The sequence below is a fragment of the Cydia pomonella genome, chromosome 26 (genome assembly GCF_033807575.1).
Source record: "Cydia pomonella isolate Wapato2018A chromosome 26, ilCydPomo1, whole genome shotgun sequence".
Taxonomy (NCBI): Eukaryota; Metazoa; Arthropoda; class Insecta; order Lepidoptera; family Tortricidae; genus Cydia; species Cydia pomonella.
Window position 1 is genome coordinate 529,578 of NC_084728.1, and position 17,053 is coordinate 546,630.

The following is a 17,053-nucleotide window of genomic DNA, read 5'->3' on the forward strand; positions in this document are numbered from 1 at the left end:
TGTCACAGTGACAATAGTATGGGGTTTGTAGCGACTTTCATATTAATTGTCACTGTGATAAGGTACTAAATGGTACGGAAATTAAATTCATTGACTGTATTATGTTATGTATGTCTATTGATTTGATTTGGCATACGAGTATAAGGGCTTTTTAATTTTCTTTTTAACGGAGAGTGACTCGAATTATCGTCTGCCAGCATATATATTTCGAACGTTTTTCACTAAAACAATCTTAACAAATCACTTTGATGTTGATGTCGATCGCTTCAGCATGATATATTCAAGGTTCATAGGTTTTGCTTAGTTCTTATTCACAATATTCAGACGAAAGGAGTGGCTGGCGTCCGTTGGCTCGTTGGGTGGACGACATTCGGAAGATTGCGGGTCACTTCTGGATGAGATTGGCTCGGGACCGGGACAAGTGGCGTACTAGAAGAGAGGCCTATGCTCAGCAGAGGGCGATAAAAGGCTGATATGATGATTTAATTTAATTTAATTTGTTTATTTATTAGACATTTATAAGCATACGTCGGGGTTTTCGGTGCGGGAATGTTTTCTTGTATTTATAACTTTGTCTATTGTAAAATAATTACCAAACTATGAATTAAAAATAGAAGGTAAGCTTCAAATGCGCTTAGAAATATTAAAATAGTATTGGTTTTTATAGTTTTAACCTGTTTTTTGGCTAGTGTAAAACATTCCCGCACCGAAAACCCCGGGGTATGTTTATAAGCTTAACAGGTACATCAAATCGCTTACAAACTAGCTAAAGATTGTAGGATTTACAATACAAATTACATTTTGTACATTAAATAACAGTTCATTATTTACAGAAATATTAAATATTGGATTATTAAATAAATTAAATTAGTCAAATGGAAATCATCATCATTATAATTAATTATTAAAAATAGAAGTCAAAATTTATGTGGCCAAATATTGGCTAAGGAATACTGATAGCTTTTTGATGATGATTTGTGTCGTTCTGTAAAATAGGGACCTCATCGCAGCAGGCGCATGCGCTATTGTTGTTAGAGGCGTTTAATACAAATACATCTAAACTTAAGTAATACTGCTAACTGTAGCTCAATAATTAGATACCTAATTACAGCTGTTTATACATTATGCCTTCTGTTATTCATTCACGGTTTTACCTTTTAACACTTTGGGTGACGAGAACCCGCTTGGCGGGTTCTATGTCTGTAGTCGCTTTCCTCTACAAAGCGGGAAAACACCGGGATCGGCTACGAGCGTAGCGCTACGATAACTTAGATAAATATGATTTGGATAGCATTGTTGCTGCACGATTAAATATTTTAGTTTAATATGCTACTGGGTTCTGTAACACAGGAAATCTTAGCTCAAGAATCATAGGCGTTGTATCTATCATGTACGTGTTTTTGCGAATGAATATTTCTATTTCTTTACTCAGGCCGGGCCGGGCCGTCTAAGTCCGGATTTAGAGTCCTAGGGCCCCTAGGCACTTGGTATGGCACATGGAATTTAGGGTCCCTTCTCCATCTCAAAGCCTTTGCTAGATTGGCCAGGCCTTGTGGGCCTATGTGGGAATCCGGCCCTGTCTATACTATTTAAATGAAAAGCTTCTATGCCTCAGGACGACACATTTTAATCGTCTTTAAGCCAGCTGCTTAAGTCAGTTGAGGGTAGATGAAAACATTACATGATCAAATAATATAGGTTAAAGTCAGGTCGTTCAGTCACAGATCCAGGCGGTTTTGTATTTGGTTAGTTAACCAAATTACGCGAAGTGTACAAATTGATTGTTTACTTTTATTTTAATATCTAAAGATACAGAGTATAAGTAGGCACCTAACGAAACTTGGTGACCTTATAATAATAGGAGAATCGATCCTTATCATCAATAGGCCATTCAGAGACGTAAATCATGATACCAATTTAATATCAAAATGTCCCGCAAAAAACTGCACTCTAGACGGACTAAAAATACTTTTTATGACACACTATGATATTCATATTCATATGAAAAAAAGCGCCGGTGACCTAGCGGTAAGAGCGTGCGACTTGCAATCCGGAGGTCGTGGGTTCAAATCCCGGCTCGTTCCAATGAGTTTTTCGGAACTTATGTACGAAATATCATTTGATATTTACCAGTCGCTTTTCGGTGAAGGAAAACATCGTGAGGAAACTGGACTAATCCCAACAGGGCCTAGTTTACCCTCTGGGTTGGAAGGTCAAATGGCAGTCGCTTTCGTAAAAACTAGTGCCTAAGCCAAATCTTGAGATTAGTTGTCAAGCGGACCCCAGGCTCCCATGAGCCGTGGCAAAATGCCGGGACAACGCGAGGAAGAAGAAGATTCATATGAATATGAATATCATAGTATGTTTGATACAAAATGTTCATGGTAAAACCAATCGCCAGCCGATGCAAGGGTTACTTTAAACGTCAAACTTTTATGACGTTTACTTGCACCGTCTGGGCTATCAAAATCGCTGCCAACTTAGCTTGGTCTGACTATATGGGTATTTTCCGCATGCGCCCCTGTTAATGAATGTACCTCGCCCGGGTTCGCACCCATGAGAGGGGTTCCGTGTACCCTAATTGATAAGTTTTTTAGGGCAGGCTTAGGGGTCTGAAGTTTAGTGATTAATTGATGAATTTAGCGTTTAAAATTAATGGGATGCTGTTTATGAGCGAAGTGGGAAATTAATTTAAAAGTGATTTTAAACTACTTTTTTTTTGTTCAGTTGTTAGCGTGGTTAGGCGAAGTTAGGGGTTTGAAGCCCGGTAAGAGCGTTTTGTCTAATACGTACGGATGTATTGTATCTTCCTCACCCTCAATATTATTACTTGCAGGTATCTATCTATCTATATGACAGGTACGATACGAATAGATTCAAAATTCAAGGCAATAGGTAGGCACTTTCAAATCGACACTAGAAATATTATTTTAAGCTAATTATTTATCATGCATGCCTACCGTGACGTCTCAATTGACTCCGTTGTGGACTGGAGGTTAAGAAAAACAACACTTCGTACTCATGTACTCTGCGCCCACCAGCTCGCCGCGACGTCCATCAACTGAGTGATTACTAGCGGGTAGTTGCATTGCACAGTTTATTATGTAATTGTCACACCTACCGCGAAAATTTCACTATCTACCTCTCCATTGCTCGAATAAGCAGAATCGATTAAGAGGCAGATAACTGAGGGCCTAGCCAAGATGCCAGCCGTTTGCGCCGTAGCGAACGAAACGGTAATGTCACTCTACCATAAAAGTGCGATAGAAAGACGTACAGGAGGGTTTCGACTTTCGTCTGCTACATCGCAAAAGATTGGCATCTTGGCTAGGCCCTTTAATAAATATTTCTGCCGGCCTAGCCAATATGACAATCGAATCGCTTTGTCTTTCTATCACTCTTCGGGACAGTGATAGTTACATTTCGATCGCTACAGAGCGTAAATGATTTGCACGTTGATATATAGTACAACCTAAACATATTGTATTAATAATTACGACTACGATTAATCTATATAACATTGTCCCATAATACGTATATATTTTACTACTCGATAACAAATTGTATTTTCTGCCCTCCGGGCGGAAAGCGTCAACTTTGCTCCCGCTGCGCTAAACGAAGTTGCCGTTTTCCGCCTCCGTCGAGCAGAAAAATAGTATGCGCACCAAGGGAGGAAAAGTTCCATCCCGAGTGTTTGCCACCCTCGCCTTCGGCTCGGGTAACAATTTTACACGCGGCACGCAATTTCCTACTTTTCCTCCCTTGGGACGCAAATAACTATTCATGTCTTCTGTCTTGGTACTGTACCAAAAAAACAGAATGATTATGATAATTCTTATTAGGAGGCTAAAATATAAAAGTTATCTAGTCATGTCAGTAGTTGCAATCATAATTAACTCAGCTTGTCAAACGTCTACGCAACCCTAAACCTATCTGACGTCCCCTCACGATAGCGACGCGCGCGCACGTTTCCGTTTCCTACCGCCGTTTAGCGACATCTAGCGGCGGAAATAGATAACACGCCTCTCGAGTTACCACAGATAATGTAAATAAAACGAGGGCGAGGGAGAAAACGGTAGATTGATTATAAATGACTTTGTAGAAAGTGTCTGAGTCTATAGGTCTCGGAATTTAGAGGCAATGGACGAAATGATGGAATAAGTTTGACGACCGGTCTGGCCTAGTGGGTAGTGATCCTGCCTACAGACCACACATGCGCAATTATGAAGCGTCACGTCTTTCTAAGGAAGTCGACAGGCCTTGATCCTGATAGCCCCTATTAATTTTAAACTTAGGTTAGGTTATTAATTTTAAAGTTTTGCTGCAGAAACGTCAATAGAAATACAGACTCTGAAAATATCAACTGTAAAATACAGGCCGCTGATTGATGCCATAGATAGACAGCAGTTGCGGCGCGTTGCAAATATTTGTATGGAACCCGGAGCTAAATTTTGCTTTCTTTTTCTCCATGAACCCATCGTGAAAGTACTCAACGGGCTGAAATTAGACAAGCCGGTGGGAATCGGACGAAATGATGGAATAAGTTTGACGACCGGTCGGGCCTAGTGGGTAGTGATCCTGCCTATGAAATGAAGTCGATGGTCCCGGGTTCGAATCGCATTTATTTGTGTGATGGACACAGATTGCACTTGAGTCATGGGTGTTTTCTATATATATAAGTATGTATTTATCTATATACGTATGCATATCATCTCCTAATAGTACAAGTTTTACTTAGTTTGGGGCTAGATCGATCTGTGTAAGATTGTCTGCAAATATTTAAGCTAATTCTGAATAGACTTTGACGTGACAAAGTGTAATATTGCTATTACAAATTCAGTGTTTCATAGTAATATGACGTATATTAAGATAAGGTACTGCCAAATTTTTTTTTACTGAAATACCCAGGAAGCCAAAATTCTTCTTTATACCTATTAAAGATTGTCTAGAAGAGATTTGCTTTTTAGCGATGAGGCCGCCGGTTTTCTATCTATATTTTGAATTGCTGTATTTTCTGACGGAGGTGACACCATTATGAGAAGACTAAGAAGTGCACGTAATTGTAATTATACATATATTCTGTGGGTTGGGTGTCTTTTCCGACTCATAATTCTCATAAATGAATGACTTTTATGACTTTAATTTCTCTGTTTTAAAATTTGAAGTAGTTAGATACTTTATTGTCGTCACTAGAATTTTGTTTCTAGTCATAAAAAACCTCAAATATTTATATAAATAAAAGAAACCATAGGTAAAGTAGATTGTAGCAACACCCCTCTATAGTCTATGGTATAATATATTCGGGGCTTACCGCGCATAGACACAGATTGTTTTTTTACGAGCTCTGTTTGTCCCCAGCATTAGGGATCAGTGGCTTACGTTTGTTGGCATTACTCATTCCAAATGGGTTCCGTGGGTTTACGTTAAGTAATAAGTATGATTTGGGTAGAGGGATATCAACTTTTACTTTAAACAATAATACTTCAGTTTGCATTAATCTTTTCAATTAATTGTATTTTATAATTATGGATGTGCGTGTATGGATGTGCCTTTGTGGCCTATTTGCTATAATTTAAAATTTAATTTAATTTATAATATTTCCGAAATGGAGTTAATTAGAATACCGGTGTCTTTGTGAAAGTTACTTAATTTAAGGTCAGGAATGCACCCTTGAAATTAACGGAAAAAAAAAACACGGTGTATATTTATAATATATCTAAGTACTCACAGTCATAGTAGAGGTTGCCCACGGAGGAGGTCAGCCTGGGGGTTCCTTGTCCAGATAGCGCCGCCATTCTCTCGCCCTGCGCAAAAAGATACATCGTTTTAAATGAGGTAGCATCATATTCATTTGAGTTTTCTTAAAGCTGTTACTCTTATATTTTAAAAATGCATTAATTATTTGTTGTATTTTAAAGACATCGTTTTCAATAATAAGCTAAATATCCCAGTGCTACATTGCCACAATAGTTGTATTCAATCTTAGAGTCATGTGGGGCAAGTGTGCGCACTTTTATTTTCAAACTAGTATTAAAATTAAACAATAAGTATGGAGCCCAGGATAAAATGCCCTGGCAAAGATTGATTAGAAGAGCCGACCCCAACTTAAATGGGACAAGGCGAGGACAAAAAAGAAGAATAAGTATGGAAGGGATATGAATATATGTATCGGGTAAAGCATTTATAAAGGTAATAATTAAAACAAGAAATAACCAATAAAATCTTAACACTCCGGAGAAAAATCGCTTTAATTCAATCAGATCAAAATGCGCACACTTATCCCATACTGCGGGTAAGTGTGCGCAGCTAAATTAAATTTGTAGATTTTTTTTATTGTAAGCAGACTAATTTTGATAACATTTAGCGAATTTTATTGCAACATAACATAGCTTCAAATGTTATACTGAATATAAGGCTTAAAAACATTACTAACAGGAAAAAAATCATTTACTTGTGACAACTTTCATCTTGACGACAAATTTTACCTTAACAGCACCGGATTTTAAATATTCTTTTTTTTTAGTAAACGAATGATTCCATCTGGATTTTTTTGCATAAATTAATTCTTCGCTAACATATCTTTAATTTATTTACACATATCACAAACTTCCCCCTCTCCATTAGTAAATAAAGGGGTTGCGCACACTTACTCGCTGCGCACAATGACCCCACATGACTCTAAGGTGCAGTAGATTCGTGTTCTTGTGTTTATGTGAATTTTAATTATTTCATGGTGAGCGTTCCGACTGAACACCTAGTGACCTTCACCAATGAGGAGTTTTGGCCGAAGAGTGTCGAGTTCCGGCGGTTCCCTGCTCCCTGACATTGCCAGGTTGCAAACTACATCCCAGCCATAATCGTTTTTAGTTTTAAGATATAACTTATAATAATATGTATGCTAGTTATTAAAGTATTTATCTATGGGCTAATAGAGGCCTGAAAATAAAGATCTTCATTTCATTTCTTCTCTCACTCTCACTGAGCGTAACATGAAAGAGATGGGGTTGCTTGCCCGGGAGCACGGATACCATGGTTTTGAATTTAAATTGTTTGTACCTATGTTTAAATAAATAAAAAAGTAATCAATACGTTCCCTCTAAAATTATATTTTCATATTTATAGCTTTTGTGCATAATTTATTACAAATGTTTTAAGTGCAAGTTCGTAATTTTTTAAAATAGAGCGCAAGTCAAAAACACAGCTAATTAAATTTCCCAATCTGTATCATCACTCAAGGAGAAGCTTAAAAAATTGTGGCTTTCCGATACTTTGGTTACGACTTCCTAGTTCCATTGAGTACTTCTACTTTTTTAATTTCCTTTACTTTTCTGGTTCGAATTCATATCTATTTATATTATATATTGAATATTTATTTATTTTTATTTACATTACTATTTATTTATGCATTATTTTATGGTTATTTTTCTATCTATGTATATTTGTATCAATGATGTGTATGCAAAATTTCATAATTTCAGTGATTGTACACTTTTGTTTGTGTTTGTCATTCATTCACCGTTACTTCTGTTTTACTCATTTCCTCAAAGGTTAACTGGAAGAGATCCCATACAGGGATAAGTTCGCCTTTGTTGTATTTAATTGACTCTGTAACTGTGTTCTTCGTGTTTTTATTTCTATGTACTATTAAAGTTATAGGTACATACATACATACATAAATTTATAGCAGCCGAATTGTGATCCAAAAAAGTATTACAACTTTTTTAAATAAGTTTTCTGCACCTACTGCACCTTAATTCAAACGATCTCTCAGCTAAAATAAGGCGTTAAAATACCTTTAAAAAGTTATTGTCAGAGTGTTTGCTTAGAATGTTATGTTTAGGCTAAAATAATAAAATTAGCCGATCTGATTTCATATGAATACATGTAGTATCTATAGAAGTCACTAAATTAGATCTTATTCTGTTGCAATAAAGTAACAAACGATATACGTTAAGGGGCCCACAGATTACCAGTTCGCTGGAAGATATCGGCCTGACAGTTATTCGCAAAAGTTGAGAATCGCGAATAACTGACAGGCCAATATCATCCGGCGAACTGGTAATCTGTGGCCCCTTTGTGATGCTACGTCGCGAGCTACGGCGGTCGTAGACTCGTAGCATTCGCTACGAGAATACTTTTTACAGCTTGATTTGAAATACATATAACACACGGCCCGATTCGAAGAATGATTAAGACACGTTTTAAAAATCGATAACTAAACGACATGTAAAAATTGACGTTTATTTCGATTCCGCTGTGATCCCTATAAGATCTATCTTCAATATTTCTAACGTCAAAGTGACATTGGTTGCCCTAATTGACCTGCTTCTGTCAATTATACGACATAAAAACGATATCTAAACGAGAACTTATCTAAACCAGCGGGCTAAGCACGGTGGCATTTTTATCGCCAGTCACCATGCCTGTCACGTTCTAACAAGTATGTAAGTGCGAAAGTGACAGGCATAGTGATAGGTGATAAAAATGCAACCATGCTGCCACCACAGAACTTATCGTTATCGTATCTCATTCTTCGAATCGGCCCGACAATGAAAAATACTGTTGTTTGAATGATAATTCAACACAAACTTGAAATAGCTGGCATATTTGGGACGTTTGGGCTAGTTAGGGGTTAAAAGGTAATTATTGACGGGGCTAGTTTGCGGGGTTTCCTTTTTTTTGTTTCTGCTTAGATATATAATGATCAAGTATAAAATATTTTATCGTAAATTTTATAATTAGACATTATTTCAGTTTCTAGTTAGCTTTGTTTTAATTTATTGTTTGTCTACAAAATTATGTTGTAAATAAATATTGTAGGTAAATATAGGTAGATATAATAACTTATATAATTTACGAACGCTAATACATGCAAAATATAAAAAAAATATATATTGTTAAGGTATACTTCAAATTCAATGTTTATCTAATGATTTGAAACTTTCTTGCATACATTCAATTAAATTATGTATATATACCTTTATCTAAAACACATACCCACTACACAACTATCCATTAAAACTACAAAGGAAAGAATCGTGCAATGAAACACTAAAATGTCAAAAGTCATGCGAAGCGTAAAATCAAAATGGCGGCGAAACAAGATGGTGGATAAAAAATGGACGAACCAGTTGGATATGCTCAGCTATTGACTTGCAGTAGGAAAAAAAGCCGTCCAGAGAGATTTTTGACATTTTATCTATTCTGGAAAAAGAAAAACGTATGTTAATGATGCATTTTACGGCTTTAAATTAAAAGTACTTTAAAGACAATATAACTTTCGTTTAAGCGAAGATTAAATTCTATTTCAACAATATTTTATTTTATTTGAATTTAATTCACATGTACTAATAGATAGACATAGATCGTTTAATCAAAAATTGGGAATAAAGTAATATTTAAGTACTTCTAATAGAAAGGTAGGACTTGTATTTGAAATATGAGAGCTAGACTAATAGATATATACAGCACAGACGTTCTGCGCATGCCCCAAAAAATCCATACTAAAAGGTCAAACAGCCTTCGGGTCTTCTATTGACTATTTACAAGGGTATGGATTTTAAAATGACGTTTTGCTATACAATGATGAGAAATTAGAAAAAATCTATCGCTACTATGATAAAATCTAACATGAAATATTAGTCTAAAAACATACGAACCTTACTCGAAGTGTCGAAAATCTATTTACTTTAAATTTAATCTAGTTTAATTTAAATTTAATATACTAGTTTAAGCCGAGCACTACTTGTACGAGATATTTTTTGTGGAAAAACAGATGACTATATGGCAAACGGGATCGTTCATATAATTGTAAATATACAACGTATTTTCGCGCAATTTCGATTTTTTATATATGTTTTTCATATATGTTTAATTTTTATGAATTTCCTTTTAGAAACTCAGCTTTTTTGGAAGCTGGTGAGGTTTCCAGACTTGGGAACGGCTGGAGCGAGACTGGGGGTAGCTCGAGGGCTTCCAGGGGTTGTGGCTGGCGCCTGCGCGCGATGGGGGGGATGGGAGATGGGAAGGGTCAGATACAGGTCACCCCCCTAGTTCAAGGATCGATACGGAAGGGGCTATGTATGAATATGACGGGCGTTTGATAGTTACCTATATGTTTTAACTGGAATTATGTACTGCAATGTACATTATCTATTATTGAGATAAATATTTTTTTCTAATAAAATTTTTCGAGCTGCATGTTCTAAAGATTTTAATCGACACGACTGCTTTACTAGGAGCTCAGCTGTCCAATTCTGTCGTTACGAATCTAATTCCTAATTAAAAATCTTGGGCAAGTTCCTTAGAATCCTTGGTATTTTGTTAGAGTAGTAAAAATAATTTAAGACGTCTTTAAATACAGACATTTACGACCACTGGCGACAGTCGCTTGAAAAGACAAAGTTACTGTTTGCCTTTTAAAATCTACATATTTAAGTAAATATGGTCCGAGTACAGCCTATCTTGTTTTTAGTCCGTTTTTGTAAATAAGTCAGTTGGGTAGAAATGCCTTTAGGTTTTTTTCGTTTATATTAATTATTGGGACGACCAACTTTTATTTTTTAATTAATGTTTAAAGAAAAAAAATAACGACTATTTACCACGCAAAAACTATACTTCTTGCTGAAAAAATACAATAGTGACAGAATATTATCAATAATGTTACAAAAAACGTATGTTATTTAATTGTTATTATATGTTGTATATTACATACTTATTTAATTAAATTTCAGATGATTTGTAATTTAGAGATGATAATAGTAGCAATAGTTTTGTCGGTTTTGGAGGATATAATAACTGGTGAAGACTTGTCTGTAATTTTCTGTACAAAACAGTCTGCCGATTTTTACGGGGGTATGTATGTCAGATAAACGTCAGTTCATACCATAAATATGGCCATTGGCCGGGCTTTTCGACAGAGGGTTAAGTTCTTAAAGGCGACTCCAGTTGTTAAATCCTTTAAAGTCGGTGATCGTTTAAAGTCGGTGTAGCTTTCTTTAGTCCTTTCTTTTTAAAGCCCTCTTTTAAAAAGAAATGTTTAAAGAGAAAACTTTAATCAGTGCCGGATTAAGACATTTTGATGCCCTAAGCATTTCTAGACCATGGTGCCCCCTCATCAAGAGTACATTGAATTTTCTTGGTAAATTGAGTAACGTTTATTGCCGCATTACTGCTGAGAATAGAATTTTCAATCCAACACATCATTTTATCACGGAAATTGACAGTACTGCAGCAGTAATGTTCCAACAGTATGTAAGGTCAAGTGTTAGCAAATTGAAGATCGTGCTTCGCATAAGGCCGGAGGCGAGCCAACCAATGTCCAATTGTGAGAAGACATAAAAGGCATAGGCCGTTCTCCGCACAGGGTTTTGCAACCTCTAGAGCTTTCCTGCGAAGCTCATTCATGTGAGAGCAAAGGCAGAGCTTCAGTAGGAGCTTAGCCATTAGGGGACTTAATAGGGTAAGATTTAAAATTACCACTGACCCGATGTTTCAAAAACTGCGTTGTCCCCATGGTCTCGGAAAAGACTGGGTAAAGTCGACATCAGTATCTTGACGTTGGAGGTAATTTTAGAACTTAATCAAACGCGATTAAGTCCCGTTTTCTTAAATAATAATGTGTCACAATTAGGCCAATAAAATCAGTTTTTTTCGAATTTGGTCTTAAAATGCGTGTAATCCGAGTTTGCTCCATTCCTGGAGGTGTGCATAAATGTTTCCTCTTTTTCAGTTTTTTTTGCTTGAAAATCGAAAACGGTACGTCCGGCGTAAAATTTGTTCTAATTATGATTAAAACTGATATCTGAGGATCCGAAATGTAATTTAATTATGTTCTTGCAATAAAACATTGATTTATTGAAGGTACCCTAATATGTATTCCTAGTCTAAATTGTATAAAAAGGTCGACATTTTTTATTTTTGGTAAAATCATGTTAAAAATCCAAAAACGCGTTCTTACCAGTGTCTAATCCACGAACTGTCCTATGTCCTTCAAAATCAAGTGGTTTCGAAAGGAAAAAAATATCTCCTAAGGATCCCAAAATGTATGCCCCCTGGCATGGAGCAAACTTGGATTACACGCATTTAGAATGAAATGAAAGTATTAAAACATTTTCCAGCTTGCTGGGAATTAATTCCTCAAAACGCTATTTTTGGATTTAATTTGATTGGCCTAAATCGTGAAAGTTTAAATCAGTGTTTTTAAAGGCAAAGTCTAAGGCTGAACGCGCGGAGCGTTCGATCGGCGCTTACGGATGAGGCATGGATGAGGCCAAAGGTAGAGCTGGAAGAAAGCATTTGAATTTGACCACTGGCGAGGTATGAATGGCTGAACGTCCGGAGCGTCCGATCGCGGTGGGTTATCATACAATACAACTGATGGCGAGGTGTGAGCAAGGCAGAAGGCCCAGCTTCGAGAGAGGACGGCTTAGATTTGGATCCATGTTAAGTGAAAGTAAGGCAGTTTGCACAAAGTAGAAGGCCTAGCGTCGCATAAGACCTAACGCCGAACTGCAAAAGAGTGGCTTGAAATCCAACCTATGTAATCACGGTTCTCCTACTGCTCGGTCTTTGGCTTAAGTGGAAACCAAAACTTAATAAGTTGCTTTTGGTTTTGTGCCTTCGCGGGGCCCTTTATAACAGTTTGACAATTAGGTCGCAGGATCGTGGTTCTGCAGCAACTCTGCCAGGCCGACACATCTGGCGTGCAAGAGAGCAAAATTCGCTACAAAATCAGTAATCTACGTCGAGAAAATCGGTTGGGTACAAGCCCGACGGTAAGATATTTTGGCTATTAGCTTTGAGGGCCTCCGCGAAGGGTTGGTGATGTGCTTACGTGTCCTCACTCTATTATGACCCTTCGTTATTAGATGGGTACTTGCACACGTCAAAGTCGACAAAAAGTTTCGTGTACATAAGTACTACGACTGCGATGCAGCCTGCGCTTTTTTTCCTACGATTTTGGTGCCCCCCTAGACGTGGTGCCCTAAGCAAGTGCTTATTTTGCTTAATGGTTAATCCGGCACTGACTTTAATGCTGCTGTAGACATTACTCTTGGTTCTTGCAATGAATGGAGGTAGAACAATAATCACAAAGTTCGCAAAGCGTGGGAGATGCAAACTAAAGGTCACCCTCGGAAATGTCAGTCGCCCACGCCCGCCCACGATATTACCTTCCCTGAGCATGCATTCGCCTCGGCAAACCAGTACGGCTAGCAAAAGATTGACACTGATATATTCGCATATGCCAGCGTAACTTACTTGCAAGCGCTGGTGGCCTAGCGGTAAGAGCGTGCGACTTGCAATCCGGAGGTCGCGGGTTCAAACCCCGGCTCGTACCAATGAGTTTTTACTTATGTACGAAATGTTATTTGATATTTACCAGTCGCTTTTCGGTAAAGGAAAACATCGTGAGGAAACCGGACTTATCCCAACAACAAGGCCTAATAGTACCCTCTGGGTTGGAAGGTCTACGCCAAATCTTGGGATTAGTTGTCAAAGCGGACAGCTCCCTCGCGCCGTGGCAATATACCGGGACAACGCTAGGAAGAAAGAAAAAAAAATGCGTAACTTACTTTTTATACATCTTGCTCGTACTCGCATATTAGTTCGAGCGAGATAGGTATATAGAAAGTAAGTTATGCAGTTAGCGAATGACAGTTTGACACTGCAAAGGCAGTCGTGGTAAGGCTACTGTACTATGTTGGCTTGCATTTACGTTAGTATTGTTATGGATATGCTTTAAATACGGAATATTTTATAATTCCCTCCCACGGACGCTTCGGCTGTGGAATGAGCTCCCTGCCTAGGTTTTCCCGAGGGGCTGCAGTATGGAGTTCTTCAAAAAAGGAGTGTACAGGTTTTTAGGGGGTCGGCAACGAGCATGTAATATCTCTGGTGTTGCGGGCGTCCATAGGCTACGGTGACTGCTTACAGCGCTTACCGTCAGGCGTGCCGTATGCTTGTTTGACGTGGTATAAAAAAAACTGTCATGATTGTCTGACTTTTCTGACAGGTTTCCTCGGAGACCTCGTTTCTGTAGCGCCTCGGGGATGTTTGCCGATGCCGGAGTAATGATCCAGGTACATATTGGCTTCTTAGAATATTAACAGGCATAACAACCAATTTGTAGGTATGTAAATATCCTTTTACTTTGGTTCTAACACTCGCTTTGCTCGTACACCATCTTTAATACAACCACCCACAGCTTTCGGTTTGGCAGCGCCCAATGCTTTGTTTTACTCCTAATTTAAACCTATTGGAAGTACCAATGAAATTCAATGTCACCCCGGTTGGATTTTAATTAAAGCTAGGAGTTCGCTGAATCATTTTAGGTGGTGATTTGAAATGAGATTAAGGGACTGTTTTAGCGTTGAAAAAAAAACCCGGAAACGTGAAAATTTCCCAATGACTCGTTTTTTTTTCAAGTTTCTTTCGAAAAAAACAATGCAAATTTCAGTTACAATACTTCCGAAATAAACGAATAAAGCCGTAATAACAAGTTTATTTTAAACTTCTTTATTTTTTCATATGAATTTACGTTTACGTTACGTTATTTGTGTTTACGAATAAAAATTATTCTATTCTAAATATTTTTTTTTTAATACTACGTCGGTGGCAAACAAGCATACGACCGGCCTGATGGTGAGCAGTCTCCGTAGCCTATGTACGCCTGCAACTCCAGAGGAGTTACATGCGCGTTGCCGACCCTAACACTCCGCAGTCTCCGCACCCTCGTTGAGCACTGGCAACCTTTCTCACCGGCACGAACACAACACTATGAGTAGGGTCTAGTGTAAATATACCTATAGCTATGGAGGGATTTCCTAAATTATTAGAATTTATAACCTCCTCCTTTTTTGAAGCCATTTTAAAATTCCAAGTAAACTTCAGCAATTAAAAAGCATATAAATCAGAGCAAAATGGCGGATAAACCAGAGGTCAACTCGTAAATGCCAACCGCCCACGCCCGGCAGCACTGAATACATACATACTAACGTACAGAAGGTTCAGTCGAAGACACTCGCAAGGTCACGAATGCTAGGGGTCCGTAACATTTCCTTACGGATTTAACTTCTAGGTTAGATAACCATTAAATCATTTATTTGCTAGAATACAGTCAAGTGGATGTTTTCAAGTACATTTCAAAGAAACCATTAAATTATTATTTTTTTAAACCCCTACGCAACTATGCCAAAATATTATGCTTTACATCATTTTGGAAAAGAGCTGATACTCTTCAATCTGCTGGATATTTTTGTTTTCTATTTAGCATAATCGGATTAGGGCCAACCTCGAAATCTCTAGAACAGTCATGAAATTTGGTATTCAGTATTCATTTATTTCTTGCTTCCATGGTACATTTTTAGGTAGTAGTTACACATTTCTTACGGTATCACATGGACCCTGAATAGGGTGTACCAAATACAAAACAATTTAAGTAACTTACAAAGTTATTTAACATAATATAGTGGATTTTACAAACTTATAACTAACATAACCTATACATGTATCACAAGCTCATTGCTAATAACAACATTCATTATATATGTAGCAATTATTATGTAGTATTATTGATATGTGTAGCAATTTATGATGATTAAAACGTTTATTGTGTGTCAATCTATGGCTATAACTTTTTTTCTTCCATAAATTCGGTATATGATATGATATGATATTTATTGGTAAATATTTACATTTACAAGTCATAAATTAAAGGCCCCAATTGTATATAAATTAAAGGCCCCATTTTTATGCCCACACCATTTGACATTTGGGGACCTCGAAGAATCGCAGCCATCTTGGAAAATGTGTACCGTCCAGGAGTAATTCGCGTTTTACTCAAAATCTACATTCTTTATGAAAATATAGTTTTTTATTAAAGCTTATTAAATTATATTCTTGACAATATAGAATTTATTCAGATATTTGAGGACACCTTGGCCGCTCCAATTGTACATTACCGCAGATAAAAATAAAATTAGGTACCTAGTTTGTATATGTCCATGGGGTCCCAGCACGCACAAGTTTTTTGGAGAAATCGCGAAACGTCTGGTTGACGTAACTGGTGACCGAAGAGCTGGCGGCTTCCTCGTACAACGTATCAGTATTGCGATACAACGAGGAAATGCCGCCAGCATCCTTGGTACAATGCCTCGAGGGCCTACTTTAGATATAAGCTAGTTATAGTAATCATCTGTATTTATCCATTATGTTTATTGTTATTATAAATAAATATTCTTGTTTGTATATGTAAGTAGTTATGGATAGTTATTACTTTGGAACTCTACATATACCAGTGGCGGATCGTTCAAAGAACTCGATTCCCACCGGCTTGTCTAATTTCAGACCGTTGAGTACTTTCACGATCGGATCATGAAGAAAAGGAAAGTAAAATTAGCTCCGGGTTCCCTACGAATATTTGTGACGCGCCGCCACTGACATATACAGTATATATCTGAACGTAAAGCAATTACTTAAACCCGTCAGACTGAGCAACTCAACCCAGAAATTGCGAAAATAATTGACTCCCCCAAAAGAAATTTCAACATCAGACCAGCAAAATGTATGAAACAGCCAAATGTGATTGTAAGTAAATCTTTAATTAGTATGTGCATGTCAGATAGATATTATAAAAATGTAAAACAATTAATTAATTATTAGAATTATAAAGTTAAACAATTTGTTTATTTTCATATTTATTTATTTTTATATTCAGCCTATATACATCCCACTGCTGGGCACAGGCCTCCTCTCATGTGCGAGAGGGCTCGGGCTACCCCAATGCGGATTGGGGACTTCACATACACCTTTGAATTTCTTTGCAGATGTATGCAGGTTTCCTCACGATGATTTCCTTCACCGAAAAGCTGAAAATAAAACACTAAAATCCTCTTATATAAAATTAGGAATATATGTAAATAATATGTACAATTTTAGAATAGATTAGTATGTAGCCCTATGTGCAACTATGTTGCTGTGCCCTAACAGGGCGTCACATGAACAGCCTTATATTTAAGAACACCTGTACCTGCTATGTGATTTGCAATAAATG

At 37.2% G+C, this 17,053-nt stretch overlaps 1 protein-coding gene across 4 annotated transcripts in view; it reads right to left on the bottom strand.

The window, feature by feature from the left end:
- Window positions 1–17,053, bottom strand: part of LOC133532220 (glutamate decarboxylase) — a 98,348-nt gene that overhangs the window by 61,733 nt on the left and 19,562 nt on the right. The window contains exons 1-3 of one of the 4 annotated variants that reach the window (XM_061870790.1): window positions 9,660–9,957; window positions 9,129–9,204; window positions 5,729–5,804 (exon numbers count right to left, since the gene is read on the bottom strand). In XM_061870790.1, coding sequence (XP_061726774.1) covers window positions 5,729–5,804; window positions 9,129–9,194 — 142 coding nt within the window. In that variant the 5' untranslated portion in view covers window positions 9,195–9,204; window positions 9,660–9,957. Of the gene's footprint in view, window positions 1–5,728; window positions 5,805–9,128; window positions 9,205–9,659; window positions 9,958–17,053 lie in introns of those variants that run through there. The other 3 variants (XM_061870791.1, XM_061870793.1, XM_061870792.1) reach the window with 3 other exon arrangements.